The 22,630-nt window shown below is 48.9% G+C and overlaps 1 protein-coding gene across 1 annotated transcript in view; it reads right to left on the reverse strand.

Annotated features, from left to right (window-relative positions):
• Positions 1 to 623, reverse strand: part of SNTB1 (syntrophin beta 1) — a 245,812-nt gene extending 245,189 nt beyond the window's left edge. Inside the window, exon 1 of the mRNA XM_052651720.1 lies at positions 107 to 623. Coding sequence (XP_052507680.1) covers positions 107 to 623 — 517 coding nt within the window. The remainder of the gene's footprint in view (positions 1 to 106) is intronic.
• Between the last annotated feature and the right edge of the window lie 22,007 nt (positions 624 to 22,630).

The following is a 22,630-nucleotide window of genomic DNA, read 5'->3' on the forward strand; positions in this document are numbered from 1 at the left end:
GAGAGCGGCTGCAGGCGTGGGGGGCGCGCGGACCGGGCGGGGGTGGGGGGAGGCAGGTGGAGGGGCGCGCGCACCCCGAGCCGCGCGCCCCGCGAGGGGCCCTCACCTTCCAGCAGCACCTCGCGGCCCGCGCGCTTCAGCGCCTGCACCGCCTCATCGTGGGTGGCGTCGCGCAGGTCGGCGCCGTTCACCGAGAGGATGGCGTCGCCCACGTAGAGCGCCTGGGTCTGGTCGGCCGCCAGCCCCTTGAAGATCTTGCTGATGAGAATGGGCATCTTGTTCTCCTTGCCGCCCTTGATGCTGATGCCCAGCCCGCCCAGCTCCTGCTTCAGCACCTTCACGCCGCGCTTCTGGCTGCACACGGCCTCGGGCACCCGCTCGGGCGGGTCGGTGAAGGCGGTGCGCACCCCGGCGGCCGCCTCCGCGGGCCCCGCGCCCGGGCGGGACGAGGCTCCGGCGGCCGCCCCGAGGCCGTTGGCCGCGCCGTCCTCGCAGCTCAGCAGCAGGGCGTCCTCGCCCAAGTTCACCAGAACTTTGTGCCAGCGGTCCCGCACCAGAACTTCCAGCAGCCCGCTGCGCGGCGCGCGGCCGCCCCCGCCGGCCGGCCCCGCCGCTACCGCCATCTTTCCGGCATTCTCCAACGCGCGCCCGCGGGGCAAAGTGCGGGGGGCCGCGCGGGGAGCGACGAGCGCGCGGGGGGAAAGCCGCGAGGGCCGCGCGGGGAGCGACGAGCGCGCCTGCGGGGAGGACGCGGCTCCGCTCCCGACTCGCCGAGCCGCCCCGCGCGAGCTGGCGGCCGCGCTCGGGCCGGCCCCCGGCCTGATCTGGGCGGGGTGGAGCGACCTAAAAGGAGAGAGGGACGGGAGGGAGGAAAGAGCCAGCTGCGAAACCGCGACCGAGGGGGCGGGACGGCTGCGCGCCGGGCGGGGCCGGGCGGGGCCGGGCGGGGCCGCGGCCGCTCACCTGTCCCGCCGCCGCCCCCCGCGCGCGCGAGCCGCCCCGGGGGCCCCCACGCCGTCCCCGGGACCCCACGCAGCCCCGGCCCTCTCCTCTCCCCGCCCCGCCCCGGGGACCCCACCCCGCTCCAGGGACCCCACGCCCTCTCTGGGACCCCGCCCCGCCCCTAGGACCCCCCATCCTGCCCCGGGGACCCCACCCCGCCCCGAGAACCCCCCCCCCCCAGTCCCGGGGACCCCACCCCGCTCCAGGGACCCCACGCCGTCCCCGGGACCCCACGCAGCCCCGGCCCTTTCCTCGCCCAACCCCGCCCTGGGGACCCCACCGGCGCCAGGGACCCCACGCCCTCTCTCCGGAACCCCGCCCCGAGGACCCCCACCCTGCCCCGGGGACCCCACCTCGCTCCAGGGACCCCACGCAGCCCCGGCCCTCTCCTCTCCCCGCCCCGCCCCGGGGACCCCACCCCGCTCCAGGGACCCCACGCCCTCTCTCCGGAACCCCGCCCCGAGGACCCCCCACCCTGCCCCGGGGACCCCACGCCGTCCCCGGGACCCCACGCAGCCCCGGCCCTTTCCTCGCCCAACCCCGCCCTGGGGACCCCACCCGCGCCAGGGACCCCACGCCCTCTCTCCGGAACCCCGCCCCGAGGACCCCCACCCTGCCCCGGGGACCCCACGCCGTCCCCGGGACCCCACGCAGCCCCGGCCCTCTCCTCTCTCCGCCCTGCCCCGTGGACCCCACGCCGCCCCGAGGACCGCCCTACCCCGGGCGCTCGCCGCCTCACGCGGTCTGGGTGCCTGGCGACTTCCCCCCGACGTTCCCTAGCCCCCGCCCCCCTCACACCCTCTGCCGGATCGCCCCTCAGTCCGAACTCCAGCCGAATCTAGAGTCAAGCCTCCTCGCTTCCTCGTCTTGCCCAGGTCTTACCTGTCTCTCCTCTCTGCCGGGACGCCCAGGTGGACTCAGAGCCCCCAGGTTCCCCGAGAGTCACGAGGGAAAGGCTGGCCTATGAATCCCAAGTGAAACGTCAGCATAACCCGATTGCGGGACACCGTCTTTAAAGGCAGGACACCTTTGTGCCGGGTCTTGGGAGACGTGTCTCCACCTGCCCCAGGCCCCAGGGACAGGTGCTCTTCCAGTCCTAGCGGAATATATGCTCTCTGCTTCTGACCTATCTCCCTACCCGCCACGCCACCCCAACTGCTTCCTATGACTCTCTTTATTCCGAAGATCCAACAGAGAAAGTCCATCTTAAAGAACGCAGTTGTAACGGATTGTGTCTCCAAACTTTCTTTATGGGTGACTTATTTGCAGCTTAAGCTGCGTTTTTCCTGGGATGAGACATTATAATCCCTGGTCACCTTCCCAGTGGTAAGGTAAGCACTGGAAATGCCAATGTAACCCTTAGATGAATCTTCCGGAACCAGCCTAGTCCTTGAAACTCCTCCAGTTCTCCTCCACCCACAGCAGGCCTCAGGGAGCTCTGGAAGTGTTTCACATTTCCCAGTTATTAATACCTCCCTTTCCCACTTCCCTGTGCCCTCTCTCCAAAGCCAAACAAAAAGCTCACCAATCCCAGAATTCCTAAAAGTACACCCGACCCAGCAAAGCGTCAGGAGGAAAGAAGTCTTAGGAACACATTTCCACTGATGCATATCATCATTGAAACTTCTAACCCTTCCAGCATGACTCACAGTTTTAAATAAGAATGTTTAAAAACCCAGACCAATCCCCAAAGATTGGGTGGTTGGTATTCCAGGATGGGACCCAGAATAAAATGGAAACACTGGGTTTCTTCTTCTTTTTCTTGCAGTCACTGCAGGTGGGTCAAGGGGAAGGCTCAGGTTTATACTTCACTGGATTTCTCTTTTTTTTTTTTGCAGTCACTGCAGGTCGAGGGGAAGGCTCAGACTTATACTTCTGCCTGCAGCGCCCTCATTTCCAGTACTGCCAACCCACCACTGCTGTTTATCCTCTCCTTAGCGGCCCTCAGGCCCGACAGCACGGGCAGCGCCCTGCTGGGTGGGAAGCCCGATGGTCCCGCCCTCTGTTTAGAGGCTGAGGGCGCAGGTCTGGAGCGTCTGCCGAATGCGCTGAGATGGAGTTCCGCGCCAGAAGGCCAGTGTGATGATTTAGCAATCAAACCAGCTCTGCCCTGGGACTGACATCTCCACTCACGTTGCACCTGGATCTTGCCTCTGTGGTCGAGCGATGTCAGAGGCCCAGGCATAACTAGAAGTAATGTATTGATTTGTCATCAGAAATTGCGAGCTCTGGGATGGCAATTTCTCAGAATCCCCACAATAACCACATTTTTTCCGGGTAAGCCAACCTACGTGGGAAGGAGTAGGTTGCTTGTTGAAAGTGGCATCAGAAGCAGAGCAAATATTCATTATCATTAGGCCTAAGGCGTGCGTTGTCAGCCAGAGACGGCTTTGCCAGTGGAATTGGAATAACAGCCCTATTCTAAACGCTTTACACATGTCAACTTAATCCTCCTGGGAATTCTTGGGATGACAACGCTTCCTATCATCATCACTCCTATGTCACAGGTGGAAGAGTGGAGGTGCAGAGTTTTGAAACTAGCCCTGGTCCTGTAGCTGATAGATGGCAGAGTCAGGGTACGAACCCAGGTGTGAAGAGCTTGGATGCCTCACCATCGTCCTCCGCTCTCCTGAAAAATGCTCAGACCCTGTCGGCCCCAGTGCTCAGCTTGCACTGAGGACAGCGTGTCCGCTGGGAGGGAGGCCCTGAGGGTCAGGCCCCTTCTCCTGGAAAGGTGCGGACTGCCCAGACGGCTCAGTGGTAAAGGGTCCGCCTGCCGATGCAGGAGACACAGGTTCGATTCCTGGGTGGGAAAGATCCCCCTGGAGAAGGAAGTGGCAACCCACTCCAGTATCCTCACCTCGCAGATAGAGGAGCCTGGCGGGCTATAACCCAGAGGGTAGAATGGGTCAGACCGGACGTGGCATCTCAACAACTAGCGAGGTGCAGCCAGCTTTGTCTCTGGACTCTCCCGCTCCCCAGGCTCAGAGGACACCCGCTCCCCTCGAGTTAGCACATTCTTTTCTTCATACGTGTTAATAGGTTAGAGCTGATGACAGCTGTGGTCTTGCTGGCTTAGAAGCCCTGTCTGATCCCTCAGACTCCTCTGCACACCTGGCCCGATTAGGAAAGCTGCTGGCTCTCAAAAGTAAGCTTGAATTAATCTCTTGGTACTAGGCAGGACTGCCACACAGTAGCCCTATAGTGCATTTAATCAGGACAGATTACGCTCTCCTCGATCTCTCCTTGTGAAGAATGGCCCCTGAACAAGTTGAAAAGACTCCCGGCGTCCTGACTTTACGAGTGCGGCGTTTGAAGCTGAGCAGAGCAGTGACGGCGTTAAGGCCCGGTGATCGGTCTGTGACAAGCCACAGCTGGGCTGGCGTGACTGCCCGTTCACCTTGAGCATTCCAGAAGTGACACCTCAAGTCCCCTCCTCCTTTTTTAACCAAATTTCTTTTACTCAGCTCTGTCCCTGGTTCTGTTTGCTTCTTTGGTCCTCCGCTTTTGACTTCCATCTCCACCCAGCCCAAAGTGGGATCTTCTGTGGGTGCGTCTTTGCTGTGGGGTTGCATTTTCCTGCGAGAGGGGTGGACCTCGGCTTGCAGAAGTCCTCGGCCGCGGAGCGAGGATGCCTGGGGCAGCAGGAGCAGCCCGTGGGGAAGGGGCCATGTCCGCTCTCTTTCCACAAAGGGGCTTGTCCTCTGCCCTGTCCCAGGCGCTGTTCTAGGGGAGCAGACAGATGGTAGGACGTGCCCTCGGAGGCGCCCATCGTAGCAGGCCACAGGGTGGAGGTGGAGAAAGGCTGAGAGGTAAGACGCTTTCATGGAGAAGTGAGTGCCGGGAAGAAACTACAGCAGGGCAGACGGTCTAGAGTCACTCGGGGGAAGTTCTCACAAGTGACAGCAGGGCGTCTTTCACAAGATTCGTGTGCTGGCACTCTGAGGAAGCAAAGCTGCTCGTCATCACTGGCTGAGCCAGAACAAGGCTGAAGTTGACGGCAAGGGGCCAGTCATGCCCTGATCTGACCCTCTGCTGCGAGGCCGCTGAAGCCTCACGGAGACCTATTGTGGAGTCTTAACAGCTAACAGAGACCTCTTTGAGAAACCAGACGTTGCTCTGGTGCCGTTCTTGGCCCAAGAGGACCCACAAAGCTAGTTACTTTCTGTAAGAAGAAGATTGCCGTCAAAGACTCCACCCTGGCTCTCTAACCTTCCTCAAAGCACGTGAGGAGTGACTCTTACTTTCAAGATGCAGTACTGGGACTGAGGGGTGAGACCTGTGCAGAGCGCGGGCGCGCCCCAGGAGGCCTGCAGGCGCATCACCCGCTGTAAGCGGGCTGGCCGACACCTTCTGTTGCCGAGGCTGGTATTCAGCTGGGTGGATAGACCACCACCCAGACTCCCAGCCAGCCGGTTGGTCAGGTGAATTATTCGATTGCTCGTTGTGTTGAGAATGTTGTAGTGATGACTTTTTTGGGAGCAGAGCTAGCCCAGGGCAGAATTGTAATGTAGTTAGATGCTTATCCTCTCTCTCCTCTCATGGAGTTCCATTCTCTCTGGTTCTCTTCCATAACTACTTCTGCTGAGACAAACCATATCCAGTCTTAATACCTGTGCTCTAGATTTAAGTCACTTTTCCTAAAGGATCTTAAATTTGATTCTCTTTAAAACTGTAGAAGGATAGGTGAGATGTCACATTAAAGACATTGAATAAAATGACTCTAAAACTCTGGTAGGCAAGATACATTCCCACCAAATACTAGGAGCCTTAGCAAGTTGGCCTGAGGAGGCATTGAAGATGTCCCAATAAACAGGTGAAGAGGAATAAGAAATCAAAGATTTCTTTCATACGCATCTTTAAATAGCAAGGAAGTGAAAAGTCAAAGGATGAATGTTGAAAGGAAAATGAAAGTCAAAGGAAAATGCTGAAAGCAGAATTGATTTGGTCTGGCAATGTATTTGAATATGGGAGCAAAGGGAAAGTGTTTATGGGGAGAGAAATTCATAATTATTATGCTAACTTTTGAATTGCTTCTCTTCATAACTAAACTAGAGCCACACGAAAATAGCCCCAATTAACTGGAAAACTTGGAAACCCAGAGACAGAAGACATATTTAAAGGCAAAGGGCTACTGCCCTACTTCTGAAATGAAAATTCAAGCCATCTGAGGCATCATAAGACACTGTATTTACTTGAAGTAGCCACTGGACTAAACTCCAAGTTGGCAGTCGATGCTTGAAATCTCTGCTTGGTGAAGGGACAAAAAAAAATCTAGAGCAAGCAAGAGGCTGAGCCTGGAGGCAGTCCCAGGCAGCGGCCTGCGTTTATCGTCTCCGTGACTGCACTGCAGGGGAGGGGTCTGTGGCGAAGCGAGCGGAGAAGTTCTCAGGACCACGCAAGAACAGAAAGGCAGGTCTCAGGAGCAGCCCGAAGGACGGCTCGGCCAAACGGCGTGGAAACATACTTTCAGAAGGATCTGAAAGGGGAAAACGAATTGTCCTAGACTGACTAGAATTTCTGTTTTCCATGTTTCTGTTCTGTGTTTGTTGCTCCAGCACTGGGGATTCCGTGGCTTTTATAAAACTGCAGTTTCAAGGAAACACCTGGCAGCTGTTCTCAGTGGTGGGAGGGAAATAGAACCCCCTGGGGGCCATGTGATAGAGGCAGGTGTCGGGTCCAGCAATCCCTTCCACACCCATTGGCAGACACACCTCTGCAAGGAGGCGCTTTCTTCTGCACAGTTTCTAGGCTGTTCCTTTGCCTGGCGTGCCTCACAGCGTGTGGGATCTCAGTGTCCCGACCAGGGATGGAGCCTGTGCCCCTGCGGTGGAAGCACAGAGCCCTAACCGCTGGACCCCCAGGGGATTCCCCTAGGTACAGCTGTTTCTGTTGCTGATTCTTAATTTCACTATGATCTAGATTCTTATCTAATGTGCTCTAATTCATTACTATCATTATCCTGTTTTCTGCTTAAATATATCAAATTTGGCCAGTATGAGCCTCTTTAAGCCGACGCTTTTATGTTTTGATGTGTCTTCATTGTCTTTAAGCACTTTTTACAAGTTTCTGCTTTTTGCTTTCTGGCATAACACGCTCTTTCAGGATTAATTTGTATTTTATATGCCTAGCCCTGGGATCAGTCATTCTTTAAGGAGCCCTGGTCCCTTTTAGTGGGAAAATTATTTAAAAACCAAGATATGGAGACTAGGTGTACTTATTTATATTATGATAACGTGCAGATAGTTTATATTCATATTCTCATTTCAAGTCCTACGCCATAACCTGCTCTCTTACTTTTCCTTATTCCATATTTGTGTCTCCCGATATGTGAGAAATCTGATTTTCACACATGTCAATAGAGTTATTCTGTATTACAATACAGAAAGAAATTGTTCAGAAAGCACGATTAGTATTCTGATAGCAGCCCCAGGAGCAAACCTACGTGGTGGGTTCAGAGTCTCCGAAGCTCCTCCATCCCTAGAACATGCCCCAGGAAAGGCACACACAGCCCCGCACAGACGCTCGATCCAGCCCGCCTCCTAAGGACATGAACATGGCCAATAGCAGACCCAGATGGCCCGGGCTCTATAACACAAGTGGCCTGGTTGTCTCAAAAGTGTTAAGTCTTGGAAGACAAAACACAGGGTGGAATTTTTTAAAAGGAAGCTAAAGGGGCGTGAAACCCAGATAAATTATAGGGCCGTAGATCCAGTCATCAGAGGAAAACTGCAGGGACTAGGTGTGTGTGGCAGTTAAAGACTGCATATTTGATCAGGTAATTGCATCCACGGTAGTTAAGTTTCTTGGGGGCAATAATAATAGAAAGTTTTTCTTCTTAGAAGGTATGTGCTGATTTGTTTATGGGTGAAATGGTGTCTGTAGTTCAGTTCAGTGTCCGACTCTTTGCGACCCCATGAAATGCAGCATGCCAGGCCTCCCTGTCCCTCACCAACTCCCAGAGTTCAAACCCATGTCCATCGAGTCGGTGATGCCATCTAGCCATGTCATCCTCTGTCATCCCCTTCTCCTCTCGCCTTTGATCTTTCCCGGCATCAGGGTCTTTTCCAGTGAATCAGTTCTTCGCATTAGATGGCCAAAGTATTGGAGTTTCAGCTTCAGCATCAGTCCTTCCAATGAACACCCAGGACTGATCTCCTTTAGGATGGACTGGTTGGATCTCCTTGCAGTCCAAGGGACTCTCAAGAGTCTTCTCCAACACTACAGTTCAAAAGCATCGGTTCTTAGGTGCTCAGCCTTCTTTATGGTCCAATTCTAACATCAGTACATAACCACTGGAAAAACCATAGCTTTGACTATATGGACTTTGTCGGTAAAGTGATGTCTCTGCTTTTTAATGTGCTGTCTAGGTTGGTCATAGCTTTTCTTCCAAGGGGCAAGCATCTTTTAATTTCATGGCTGCAGTCACCATCTGCAGTGATTTTTGGAGCCCCCAAAAGAATATAAGTCTCTCACTGTAATGATGTCTGTAACTGAGTTTCAAATAGAGTAAGAGAGGAGTTACCAAGAAAATGCGGCAGAGTATCACCCAACTTTCAAATATAGAGACAGACAGAGAGGAGAAAGGGAAGGAGATCTGTGATGCAAACGTGGCAGAATTTGTGGTGAGTGAATCCAGTGAGAGGTAAATGGGGATTCATTGTATGATTGTTTCAAATAATTGGTAGGCTTCATACTTAAAAAAAAAATAGAGTTGGGAGTAATAGTGCAGAAACTTAAAGCCCCACTCCAAAAGATTCTGATGATTCTGATCTTGGGTAGGGTCTGGAAATATACATTTTATCAAGGAGATTCTGAAGCAGGGACTATGGTCTCTGGTCCAGCTTTTGTTCTTGTAAGTAAAGTTTTATTGGAACACAGACATTTGTTTATAAATTATCTGTGACTGTTATCATACTGCAGTGGCACGCAGGGTTGAATAATCTGACAGATTATAGAGCCCTCTGATCTTTGAACCCTTTGACAGTAGAGATGATCAGAAATATAAAAATATTCTAACCCAGCCCTTTACAGAAAAAAGGTCCCCCCTCTTCCCCCGTCCCCGGGCCACCTTGGGCCTCCCAGCCATCCAGTGGTCCAGACGCCACCTCCTGCGCCGCGCTGCAGGGTGATCCCTGGTCAGGGAGCTGAGATCCCACATGACTAAAAAACCAAAGCATAAAACAGGAGCAAAACTGTAACAAATTCAATAAAGACTTAAAAAATAAAAGAATGACCCCTGCTGTAGTGTAGTCAAATATAAGAAAAGGTCTAGAGCAACTTTAAAAGCAGGGGAACCTGGGATTTGGGTGAAGGGGCACTGGTCTGGCAAATAGTAAGCGTTCGAGTCCATGGTAGCTAACGTGATTATATATGAAGGAAACAAACCGGAAAGACTCAGGATCGACAGGTGAGCGCACCCACTGTGGGCTAGCTCACCTGTTTTCATGCAGTAGTCACATTGGCTCTGTGAAGTAGAAATCGTCTAAGTTTCATAAAATAGTACATGGAGTACAAAGACAGAAGCCCACTCAAGGTTACATAAATCTGGGGGGAAGAGCTGAAATTCAGACTTAGGTTTGACAAACTCCACCAAATATCCCTTCACCACTGAGTCACTGCCACCTTCACCACATTTTAAGCTTCAGTTGATTGAAACTCAGACTTTATGTCTGAAGGCGTCTGAGTGAGGGCTTTTACAGTCATTTTGAAAGGGAAACCCGCAAGGGGACCGACCTCTCTTCCAAAGACTGGGTCTTTGGCGGCCCTACCACTGCTGTGTTTTAAGCTCTGTCTCACAGGCTTTCTGAAAGGTGAAAAAAACCTGTGGCTCTCTCTCTCAATGTCCCAGCACCAATGCCCCCAACAAAAAGCAGCTTTAGGTTACACTCAGAGCAAGGGAGTCTTACGTTTTTCATGGATGCAAAGAGACTTTATTGCCATTTATTTTCTTTCCAGAAAGTCAAGCAACTGCAAATTTTGTTTGGGGCTGTTTGGAGACGTCTTTCTTTGTTCTTTTTTTTTTTTTCGAGACAGAATTTTGTTTTTTCCCAATAAAATCTGTTTAGAATGAACTTAGATGCTGTCACAAAACATCCATTATAATCAGTGCCTTTTGAAATTTTTTCATGGCTAAGGTTATTGTGATTTTGCTTTGGGGAACAAAGGAGCTTATGATTTTGATGATTTTATATATACATATAAAATGAGAATGTTTATTTTTCACCCTCTAGAGGAAATATGTCCTTTTTCAGTTTTCTTAAAATGCTCTATCCTCCAGTTTTCTATTAAGTTTTCCAAGTTTTGATAGACACATAAGTATAGATAAGCTATTTCTCCACAAAGAGCACAGTAAATGAGTCCAGTGTTGGGTAATAATCAGAGGCGAGAGGTGCACACACCTGGAGAGCACAACCTTGCTGAAAGGGCCAGCCCCGCTCAGCAGCAGGCAGTGACTGTGGCCAGGTGGGAAAAGCGTAGGGACCAAGTCCTCTGACTTTCTAAGACAATAAGAGATACACTTCTAGCTGATTTTAAAATGTGGCTCAGCCTATTACTAAAAAGTCAAGAACTAACAAGGGCTGGTGAGGATGTGGATAAAAGGGAACCTTGCACACTGTTGGTGGAAATAGAAGTTGGTGCAGCCACTATGGAAACCAGGCTTCCCAGGTGGTGCTGGTGGTAAAAAACGTACTTGCCAACGTAGGAGATACATGAGGCCTGGATTCAACTCCTGGGTGGGGAGGAGCCCCTGGAGGAGGGCACGGCAACCCACCCCGATATTTTTGCCTAGAGAGTCCCATGGACAGAGGAGCCTGGTGGGCTATAGTCCCTGCGGTCGGGAAGAGTCAGGCAAGACTGAGCACACGTGCAGGCACTGTTTGCTTGAGAGCTGCTGAGAGAGACGGTCTTTAAAGTCCTTATGATTAAAAGAGAGTTAGCTGTGAAGTGATGGATATGCTAACTGGCCTAACTGTGGTAGACGCTTCACAGTATGTTTATCCGATCACCCTGTTGGACATCTTAAACTTGCCTCATGTTATAAGTCAGTGGTATCATAATAAAAGCGGAAAAAATTTTAGACTCAGATTTCAATAAAATATTATTTAGCTCCAGAAATAAAATAAATGACAAGCGAAACAAAGACTCACACAGGTGGAGTTTGGCCTTCAGGTCATGACTTTTTGTGTCCCGCTGTAAGTAACTGAATTGGAGGTCTGGATTTCTATCTCAGTCTCTGGGAAGTCTGCATATGGTTGGTCTATCTTCAGTACATAATCTGATACAATCTCATGCTCTTATAGCATTGAAGGAAAACTCTGAGCCCTGAGAAGTTCCCACCCCTGTCCATACAGTGAATGTAATGCCACAAGTAGGTCTTGTGGCAGCAACGCAGCTGGCCTTCCTTCTGCTTCACAGAGCACCTTCAGCCTGCACCGCTGTCCGGACTCGTGACAGAAGTAGAATGCTTTCTACTTCTTCTGTTTTCTGCTATGATGCTTCAACACCAGACTCAATGTTTTTCTGTTAGGTTCTTGAAAAAGGCACAGAGCAGCTCTCAGATTGTAATTTTCCACCTCTTTCCCAACTCCTAATTGTCAAGCCAAACACTTCCACAAGCTTGCAGCTAAAACAAATGAAAAAAAAAAAAAATCCTACTTGATCCAAAAAGTGCTAACAATGGACCTTGAATAGAGATAAATTTGGGTTCATTTGAATCTATAGGCCATCCCAGGATTCTCTGCACTTTACCTTTTCTGGTAATGTAGGCAATTCAGAGAACATTTCTGGGTAAGTGCCTGCACTTTGATCCCCATAAAGGCTCCTAATATTTTAGAAATTCACTCTAACCACTGCAGGCTTAGGTGGGGCACAGGAGCCAGCAGATTTGGTGCTGAGCAGTCTCGGGAAGTACAGCCTGACGCTCGGTCATCCAGGAGAGGGTCTCATTATGTACACATTTCAAGGCTAAGGATCCTGACGCTGTTCAGCCACGGGATGGTGTCCCGGAGAAACAGTGTGCCTATTCTTCCCTCCCTAGGTCATCATAAGAAGTCTAATGGACCCAGCCATTCTCAGATCTTTCATTTTTAGACTGCATTATGGTTTGAAAATGTTTTCATACAGATGGTGGCGATTGATCCTCAAAATATCCCAGAAAGGCAGGCAGGTCAGATATTGCTAAGCATTATTTATTGATAAGAACACAAGGTTGTGTGACTTCATCAAGGTTTCCAAGGTTATTATGGGCTTTCCTGGTGGCTCAGAAGGTAAAGAATCCGCCTGCAATGCAGGAGACCCGGGCTCGATCCCTTGGTTGGGAAGATCCCCTGGAGAAGGGAATGGCAACCCACTCCAGTACTCTTGCCTGGAGAATCCATGGACAGAGGAGCCTGGCAGGCTATAGTCCATAGGGTGGCAAAAGAGTCAGTCTCATCTTCACGACTTCACTTTCACTTTCAAGGTTATTATAACTCAGGTTTTCTGAGTCAAATTTCAGCATTTTTCTTGAGTCTCTGGAGAATCATACTCTATACAAAACTGTGTCAACAGTCTGTTGAGGCCATCAGCTTTTAAACCTGATTCACATGACTCTCTCACCTTTCACCATAATATTATGTCAATATTCCAATAATTTCAGGAACAACTATTGACTAATCCATAAATAACCTGTGTTGGACACTTTTATGGAATTGAAAAAATTTCATAGGACCTGGTTTCCAATCTCAAGGGATGGGTGATTTGGATTTGAAGGAAAAGGATTACGTGAAACTACCCAAAAAGAGAGGCCAGGCTAAGAATAGGTCTCATAGCACGAATCGACCCAGAGCTAAGCACTTTACATGTATTATCTGATTTACTCATCGGGACAACTTTCCAAGGCCACTGTGATTATCCACCTGACAACCGAGGAAGCTATTACGTAACTTGCCCAACGTCACAGCTGGCAGATGTCAGAGCTGGTGTTAGCTGTATTCCTGCCAGATGCCAAAGTCCTGTGCCATTCTGACTTCCCAAACACACAGGAGCCCATCTTCATGAGGACTGAACACTTCATTGTCCAGGAAAATGTGAAAGATGAGCAACCAGAAGAGAAGGGCAAGGCCAGGGACGTGAGTGCTGAGTTGGAACTTGAAAGTGGAGGGCAGGTTGGTGCAGACCCAGCGGCAGTGAGGAGGGCCCAGGTGGGTTGGGAAAGCGTGCACAGCGGGTGGGCGATCGGTCAGAACCATGGCATCGTCTCCCTCAGAGGTCAGATGGCCTACCCTGCTGGAGAGCTGTGGCTTAGCACAGCCTGTTCTCAGAGCTGGATTTACAACTGTGCCTCTTTGTTCTAAAGGAGAATTTGTGGCTTTTGCCAAGTGCTTTGGCTTCCTGAGTTCAGGTACTCCCTGAAGTGGATGAAAAGCCAGATTTTGCAATATCTGTGAAAGAAGAGTGAAGAGTGGGTTGAGCCATGCTGTTGCTTAGGGGACAGTGAAGGAGCATGTAAGAGGCCTCTGGGAGGTCTTAGGCATGCTTTGCATGCGTGCAAAACCAGGCTTTGCATAGGTTCTCACAAACGGGTTCTTCAGATTGTTTACCTACCAAAATTACAGCCCACAGATGTACTTTGCAAAGCTAGAGCTTCATATGGTAGACTCCAATTTCTCTGTTATTCTTTGTATTCTGAAGCTTCAGTTATTGCTGGGAGGTGCTGTCAGGAGCTCTGGGAAAACTGTTAGTCTGAGTCAGCCTTGTGAGCTATGGATGTCCCTAAGGCTGTGGGACCTATTTGCCTGGAGGACCCTGTCTGCCTCAACCATTCCCAAAGGATTCCCCTCTGACATGGGATGACTGTAGGGTGGTGGAGCTTGCTGGGCTTTTAGCAAAGTCTGCCCTTAAGAGTCATGGCTTCTCACGAGGAAACACGGTGCTGCTGGAGATGCTGGACTCGGCCTGAGGGTCCACACCAGCTTAGGGGGGATCAGGGTTATATTAATACAGTCTGTTCCTCCAACTCACAGAGGAGACGGGACTTAGGGAGAGGAGAGCGATAGTTTTCATTCTGCCGCTTAACTCTTTAGAAAGAGTATGTTCAAATCTGCCACCAGAGCCCCTTCCCATCTACTTACAGGGGCACTTGGAACCAGGACTCTCAGAATCAGATGCGACTGAATGAATGGCTGGTGTCAGAAATCAGATGGAGATTGTGTTGAACAGGAGTCCGTATGTGTGGCGGCCCAGGGCATGGAGAGCTAGAATCTTTGAGGAAATGGTGGTTTTGTTGCTAAGTCGTGTCCGACTCTTGCAGCCCCATGGACTGCGGCTCACGCGGCTCCTCTGTTCATGGGTTTTCCAGGCTGGAATACTGGAGTGGGTTGCCCTTCCCAACCCAGGGACTGAACCCAGCTCTCCTGCACTGCAGGCAGATTCTCTGCCGACCGAGCCCCCAGGGAAGCCCCTTGGGGTTCTGGGATACTGGAAGTTTCCAATACTGGAAGGACATAAGTTTCAGATACTGGCAGGACATAAACCGAAGCCTTCACATGAAAAATAAGCAAAACAGGCACAGTATATATTTCCCAAATCTTCTCAGTTCCACTCACAATAAAAATTAGAACAATAGATCATTGTCTTTTTACCTCTCAGGTTGGCAAAGATTTAAGACATTTGATAACAGTACATCTTAAAGAAGATGTAGGATAGAACTCACTTTCTCTATCCACGGTTTATAACTTGAAACAAACTTTTTGCAGAACTTGTCAGCACTTTCTATGACTTTGACCCAGCTCTTTTGTTTTTGGGATTTTTTTTGACAGATATACTCACACAAATGTACAAAGGTACTGTATATTTTATAATAGTAAAAAGCTGGAGACAGTTTAAAAAGCCATGAATAGGGAATACCATGCAAACATTTTTAAGGCTGTCAAAATAATATTAAGTCAAAAGAGACACACTTCCAGTTATAAGATAAATAAATCCTGGGGATATACAGTATAGTGTGTTGTTTGTTTGAAAGTTGCCAAGAGAGTAGATCTTAAAAGTTATCATCATAAAAAAACAAATCTGTAACTATATGTAGTGATAAATATTCACTAAATCTGTGATAATACACATTTCACATATCAAATCATTATGTTGCATACCCTAAGTGAATACAATGTTGTATGTAAATTATATCTCAATAAAAATAATAATATTAAATCAAAAAATCAAATAATAGAATAATAAGTATAGTATGAGCTTTTTTGTATGAAACAGCAGCAGAGTATATGTATCCATATGTCTGTCTATATCTTTACATATGTCTATGTATGTTTCTCCATGCATGGAACATACCTGGAAAGATGCATGTGTGATGGTTAATGATTGCCATTGGTAATGACAGGGAGACCAACGTGTGAAGGAACATTTTGAATTTTGATTTACTGACTTATATATGGTTTGAGTGTTTTTAATGAATGCTTATTTCTCTCAAAATTAAACAACATTTCTAAACAAATGTATAAAGGATAAAATAGACAGTAGCTCTATAGTAGGAAGATCAAGTGCTATCAACATAAAGTCCAACGCATGGAAAATGCTAGTGATAATAATATTATAATAAAATTAACAGCACACACTTAGGTAGCTCTTCTTTGTTCCAGACACTGTTTAGCACTGAGCAACTCATTTAAGCCCTAGAATGATGAAGTAGTTACCATTTAGATCACCAGTTTAGTGAGGAGGAAGTGCGGCATAAAGAGGCTAACCCCCTCTAGGGCGCACAGTGAGTAACAGGCTGAGCAGAAACGGGTGAGTCCTGAGTGTCTGCTTTGACCTCCATTCTAATCTGTATCTCGAGGTACAATGGAAGGCCGCAGAGTTCAAGGCTGAGCTGACAGCTGATCAGGGCCTGACAAGAGGGAGCCAGGAAGTCACTGTACAGTCTTGGAGGCGCCCCTGATCACCATTACCAGCCTCTGGGTACTTGGCGGTACGTGAGTTGAATTGCCTCAGAAAGTCAGAGATTCAATATTTCTGCCCCTACGAGTTTGGCTAACTTGACAACAGTCTCAGATTTGGGGAGTGGGGCTGTGTACGATGGTAACAAAATAATGCGGTTGCTTAAGCAAGATAAATATTCACTCTTTCCCCACGTATGAAAAATCCAGAGAAAATTTGTTGGCCAAATGAAATTAGGGACCGACACTCCCTCCAGCTCTCCACCCACCATCCCTTCATAGACATGTTCGCGGCGGCTGCTGGCGTGCCAGCCGCAGCGTCTCCATCTCAAGGAGGAGGCGACGACAAGGGGGCGGGGGGTGGACACTGGATACCTGAGGGTGCTTCTTGAAACCTGCTAAATAACAGTTCTCCTTGTAGATGGTTGTCCAGAATGCAGTCTTTTATTCATAGCTGGCTGTAAGAAAGCTAGGAAAATTCATCTTTTTTCTAGACAGTCATTTGCCTGGGGGACAGTTTTGGGTTCTATTAGTAAGGCAGAAGGAGAGAATGGATTTTAGAATAAGTTACTAGCAGTTCTGCCCAAAACAATCTATTTCTGAGTGTTAAGGTTGGAGTCTCATCATTATAGTATCAATATACCAAACGTCATTCTGCCTGTGACTTTGAGCCATTGAACAAGGGGAGTTTTGAGGACACTGGGCTAGAGGGGCAGGTTGGCAAGGGGTGCTGAGCAGGTGTGATAGACTTTAAGAGAGAACAGAAGTGCTCAGAAAGTGAGTTCTACCCCTTCGCCATTATTACAAGCGTCAGACTTGAACTCTGACAATTTTACTTTATCTGGGCCTTCCCTACAGAAGGCATCCACACTGCCGTGTCTCCTAGCACCTCCAATTCCCTTCTTTGGAAAATGGGAGGAATGATTTAGGGGTCACCCAACACCTCCATTATTATCAGTCTCCCTACCTGGACTCATAAAGGAATGAACTTATTAACACAGCAGAATGTGCCTGGGACTAGTGAGGTAAAAACAAAATGGTCTGGAAGAGCAAGACGAAGATTCTGCCAAGCGCTCCAGAGTCACACCAGGGCAGAGACTGCGATGGGCTCTGATTGGCGCCAGCAGCAGCCTCGGCATTCTTACCTTCCCCTAAGTGGCATGCAGGGAAGGTGAGAAGTTATTTTCTACTTTAGAAAACATCAAAGAAAATCCGGTAACTCGCACTTTAATAGCAACAAACTAAAACCAACAAAGGTCCCTGCCAACACCAGGAGAAGAAAAACTGCAGAAATAATCAGAGAGAAATTCGGGTAAGAAATCATTTAAAGAGGGAACAGCAGTGAATGGTCCATAGGCTGATTTAGACCCAACACTGGTTTAAATGTGGCCTGTATTTATATGGCTACGAATGGGTTTTACATTTTTAAATACTTGAAAAAATTCAGAAGAAGAAGAATGTTTCGTGACACAGAAAAGTTGCATACAGTTCAAATTTCCATGTCCACAAACACAGTTCAGTTGAAGCACAGCTGTGCCCCCTGACTTATGTGGGCTCCCTGGCTGTTCTCACTCTCAAACAGTGGAGTCAAGAGTAGCTGCTAAGTCCAAAATAGTCCCTACTGTTCCCTTTACAGGAGAAAGTTTGCTAAATCCTTATTTAGAGTACCCCTCCTCCCCCAAAAAGCATGCCTCATCACTGACAAGCTGCATGAGCTGAAAAACGCTGCTGTTTGATCTCAGTGCCCTCATTGTTCAGACAGGTATAATAATCTGCTTTATAGACTATTACAAGGATTAAATGAGATAATTGACATAAAGCATGTGCCTGGAATATAGCACATTGTCAATAAAAGGTAGGGGATTTGTTGTTATTTATTGCTTTGATCCAACCAGTCCATTCTGAAGGAGATCAGCCCTGGGATTTCTTTGGAAGGAATAATGCTAAAGCTGAAACTCCAGTACTTTGGCCACCTCATGCGAAGAGTTGACTCACTGGAAAAGACTCTGATGCTGGGAGGGATTGGGGGCAGGAGGAGAAGGGGACGACAGAGGATGAGATGGCTGGATGGCATCACTGACTCAATGGACGTGAGTCTGAGTGAACTCCGGGAGATGGTGATGGACAGGGAGGGATGGCGTGCTGCGATTCATGGGGTCGCAGAGAGTTGGACACGACTGAGTGACTGAACTGAACTGAACTGATTGCTTTGATAGCTAAATTGTAATTTTCACTGAAGCTCAGACTGCTTCTTGCTTCTTGAATATTTGTTTATTGATTTGGCTGTGCTGCGTCCCGGTCACAGTATATGGCACCTTTTTGGTTGTGGCATGCAAACTCTTAGTCATGGCAAGTGGGATTTAGTTCCCCAGCCAGGGATTGGACTCAGGCCCCCTGCATTGAGAGTGAGGAGTCCTAGCCACTGGCCCATGAGCAAAGTCCTTCCATTTGCCTCTTGAGCTTTCCTTGAATTCTTTGTGTTGGACCAGGAGTCTTTCTTTCATGTCCCCCCCACTCAGAACCTAGTGCTTTTCTCCATCACTACTTACCACTTGCCAACAAAGGTCTGTGCAATCAAGGCTATGGTTTTTCCAGTAGTCATGTATGGATGTGAGAGTTGAACTATAAAGAAAGCTGAGCACAGAATTGATGCTTTTGAACTGTGGTGTTAGAAAAGACTCTTGAGAGTCCCTTGGACTGCAAGGAGATCCAACCAGTCCATTCTAAAGAAGATCAGCCCTGGGTGTTCATTGGAAGGACTGATGTTGAAGCTGAAACTCCAGTACTTTGGCCACCTGATGTGAAGAGCTGACTCATTGGAAAAGACCCTGATGCTGGGAAAGATTGGGGGCAGGAGGAGAAGGGGATGACAGAGGATGAGATGGTTGGATGGCATCACCAACTTGATGGACATGGGTTTGGGTGAACTCTGGGAGTTGGTGATGGACAGGGAGGCCTGGCATGCTGCGATTCATGGGGTCACAAAGAGTCGGACACGACTGAGCGACTGAACTGAACTGAACTTTCCACTTTATGTTGTAATTATCTACTTGCACGCTTGGTCTCTCCTGTGAACCCACGCCTCTTGAGTGAAGGGATCATGGCCTTTTGGCATCTGTCTTCCCAACGGCTGTCACTGTGATGGAACATAGTAGTGCTGGAGTTCTAAGGGTTCCCGCCACCAGGCTGGAAGATGTTGCTCCATAATACTGAACTCTAGGGTTAGAGAGGCCTGCTCACACAACCAGAGGGCCTTTGAGCCAAGACAGCCTCCCCACTCATCACAGAAGTAGGGCTGACCCAATTGTGGTTTTTTTTTTTAAACAAAATTTGGACAGGAAATTTATTTATTTATTTTATTTTATTTATTTTGGCCAAGCCAGGCAGCATGTGGCATCTTCATTCCCTGACCAAGGACTGAGCCCATGTCTCCTGCATTAGAAGCAGGAAATCTTAACCACTGTAATGCCAGGTAAGTCCCTGACTCAATAGTTCTTAAGGGATGGAGTTGTCCTGTCTCTTCTCCCAAGCTTCTCAAATAATCTCCTAAAGAATCATTTCTTTGCTGAGAAGAGTGAGTGAAAGGGTAGAGAAGAAGGCCAAGGGTGTCCTAGGGTGGGCCTACCTTTCTGGAAACACGGAGTAGTGGAGGGAAATGCTTCCCTTTAGCCTGTGGCTGCTCGTCACGTGAAATCCAGGTAAGCGATTCCCAGGGAGTGGGGCTCTGCGTCATCTCACTGTGCCCCAGAAGTCTGCCATACCTGCCGTGTCACCTGTGGTGCCCAGTGGACTGTGGGGGCTGACGCTCTTTTCCTTAGGAATGGTTCATCATGCCCAAGACAGTAATGTTTCTTCAGTCAAACACCTTGTTTCTGTGGGTACAATTTATAACTAGGTGGCAAAGCTCAGAGGCTAAACCTGAACTGTGATACCTCCTGCTCAAGGCCAGAAAAGGACAGAACCAATATCTTTAGTAGCATCAAACAACAAAGCTTGCAAAGACAAATATTGCCTCCTGTCCAAAGGGCAGAAGAGAATCCCAAACAAGACATGATGCTAAAGGTCAGAAGGCAAAAGCAAAGAGGACGTGAAATGGAAGAGGTTTGAAAATAAACTGCAGAGGAATCTGGAACACTGTTTTCCTGGGAAGCTCTCAGTATTTGCTGGATGGAGGCTATTTTTCAGTTTTTCCACCAGTTACACAGCTTATTTATTTTACAGCACTAAAGCAACAACTGGAAATGAAGATTTCAGAATAATTTACGAACAAAAATACTAGTTAAGGAAAATACTTTTATTTGACTTTCCCCATCTGAGAACTGAGAAGAGACAAATGTGCGCGCATGCTCAGTCGCTCGGTCCGTCTGACTCGTTTTGAGCTCATGGATTATAGCCCACCAGGTCCTCTGTCCATGGACTTTTCCCGGCAAGAGTACTGGAGTGAGCTGACATTTCCTACTCCAGGGGATCTTCCTGACCCACGGATCAAACCTGGTCTCTTGAGCCTCCTGCACTGGCAGGCGGATTCATTATTGGCAGATCACTGCTGTCTAGTTCCAAGAATATCAGTGTTTAAAGAGAAATCCTGATAACTCTCTCATTTACTTCATTGCACAGTCCCAGGTGGTCCCTTCTGTCTGCCCTTATTGCCTCCTGACGAGTGTGGCAGGCACCACGTTAGGCGCAAAAGACACAGAAATGAGAAGTCCCTCGTCGAGAGCTCTGTCCAATAAAAATACAAGCAGGGACTTCCGTGGTGGTCCAGCGGTTAGGAATCTGCCTTCCAATGCAAGGGTCATAGATTCGATCTCTGGTCTGGGCGCTAAGACTGCACACACAGCAGGGCAGCTAAGCACCCCCGCCTCAGCTCCTGAGCCCTGCCCTAAACGCCCTGCAACAAGGGAGCCCACGGCACTGAGAAGCCGGTGCACCACAGCTGGATAAAAAGCTCCCTCACAGCAACAAAGACCCAACAAAGAGCATCCAAAAATAAATAAAATTGATTCATTAAAAATAAATAAATATAAATACAGTGCAAGCCACAAATATGAGCCACATGAAAAGAAACGGACGAAACTAACTTTAATGCTGTATTTCATTTGTGTAAACTTTTAACTCAATGCACAAACTATCATTTCAACTTGGGACTGAAAGAATTACTGGTAAGAGAGCTCGTATATGTGTATACTTAGTAAGTCTGTGAAATCCAGGGCTCGTCTCACCCTTATACACGTTTGCCTGTGTGCCCAGTTGCTTCAGCCGTGTCTCACTGTTTGCGACCCCATGGACTGTAGCCCACCAGACTCCTCTGTCCGTAGGATTTCCCAGGCGAGAATACTGGAGTAGGTTGCCAGCCCTCCTCCAGGGGATCTTCCCAACCTGGGGGTGGAACCCGTGTCTCCTGCGTCGCAGGCGAATTCTTTACCCACTAAGCCACCCGGGACAGCCCATGGTAATACACAGTACGGATTATAATGATCTCAGTCCTTGTAAGCATTCAGTGTGGTCCGTGGGTACCCTGCCAGGCAGGGCAAGACTGCAGGAGCCCCTTTATACCTGTACATCACAAGGTCACAAGAGCTCCTTGAGGATGTGAACTGAGCCTGCCTTGATTGCCATCACGTCTGCAGGGCCTGTTACAATGCCTGGCACACAGGAGGTGTCAATACTTGTTGAATAAATAAGTGGAGTTTTCACGTTTCTCTTCTGTCTGGTTTTAGTATTAATAAATAAGCCACTTCATGGAGTCACTTGCTGCCTCTGGAATTGCCACTTCCCTTGTCTTATTTCACACCTTACTCAGTCACGATTGTTCCCAGAGGCCAAATAGTTTCCGCAGAGCTCTGGATGGCTCTCAGCACCTGTTACTTCACTGTGGACCATGGAAGGAGGGTTGTGATGACTGAATCTAAGGGCACATTTTGCCTTCCTTTAGATATTTAGTTTGATATTCCATCAAGCATGTGATTAATATTATTTGTAGTGTCTGAACTTTTTAAGCTATTTTGAGCACTATATGTAAGCTATTTTTATGCACTAAATAAAGCATCGAGGCTTTATTTCCTATTACTGTATCTTGAGAATGTTTGCTATGTTTCTATGTGTCGTGCTGTTATATCTTAGGGCCGATCATTTTCCAAAGGAATGCACCTCTAATTTTCAAATGTGAGTTATAGAAAAGCTAGGAATTTTGATAACCAAAGCATTTCAAATATTCCATTTCTCTTTGATTCCACCCGAAGATTCCATCAAGCCCTCTGAGGTGGACACACCCTATGGTGGCCACTCAGAGCCACACACGTAATTCCCTCCTCGTGAGTGCAGGAAGGGCAAGTGGATTCCTTACGATCAATGGAATGTGATAAGGGCGCTGGGGTATCGTCCTCTGATGAGGCTGCCAGCAGACTGGCTAGCGGGACTCTCTTCTGACTGAGAAGCAGCTTGTCGTATTGTGGGCCCCGCCAGCCAGCTGCCAGCCTTCCTCATATGACACAGGAGAGTCAGTTCTGCCGGCTACCTGCATGCGCTTGGGAGTGCGCTCTTCCCAGATGGGAGTCCGGGTGCACACACGCAATGGGGGTCTTACCTGCGTGCTTGTCAGACCTCGGGCAGAGGCCCCATTCGAGCCTGCGCCAGGCTCCTGACCCATGTAAACTGTGAGATGGCGAATGCGTGTTACTCTCAGCCATCACGGCTCA

The sequence above is a fragment of the Budorcas taxicolor genome, chromosome 14, assembly GCF_023091745.1.
Source record: "Budorcas taxicolor isolate Tak-1 chromosome 14, Takin1.1, whole genome shotgun sequence".
Taxonomy (NCBI): Eukaryota; Metazoa; Chordata; class Mammalia; order Artiodactyla; family Bovidae; genus Budorcas; species Budorcas taxicolor.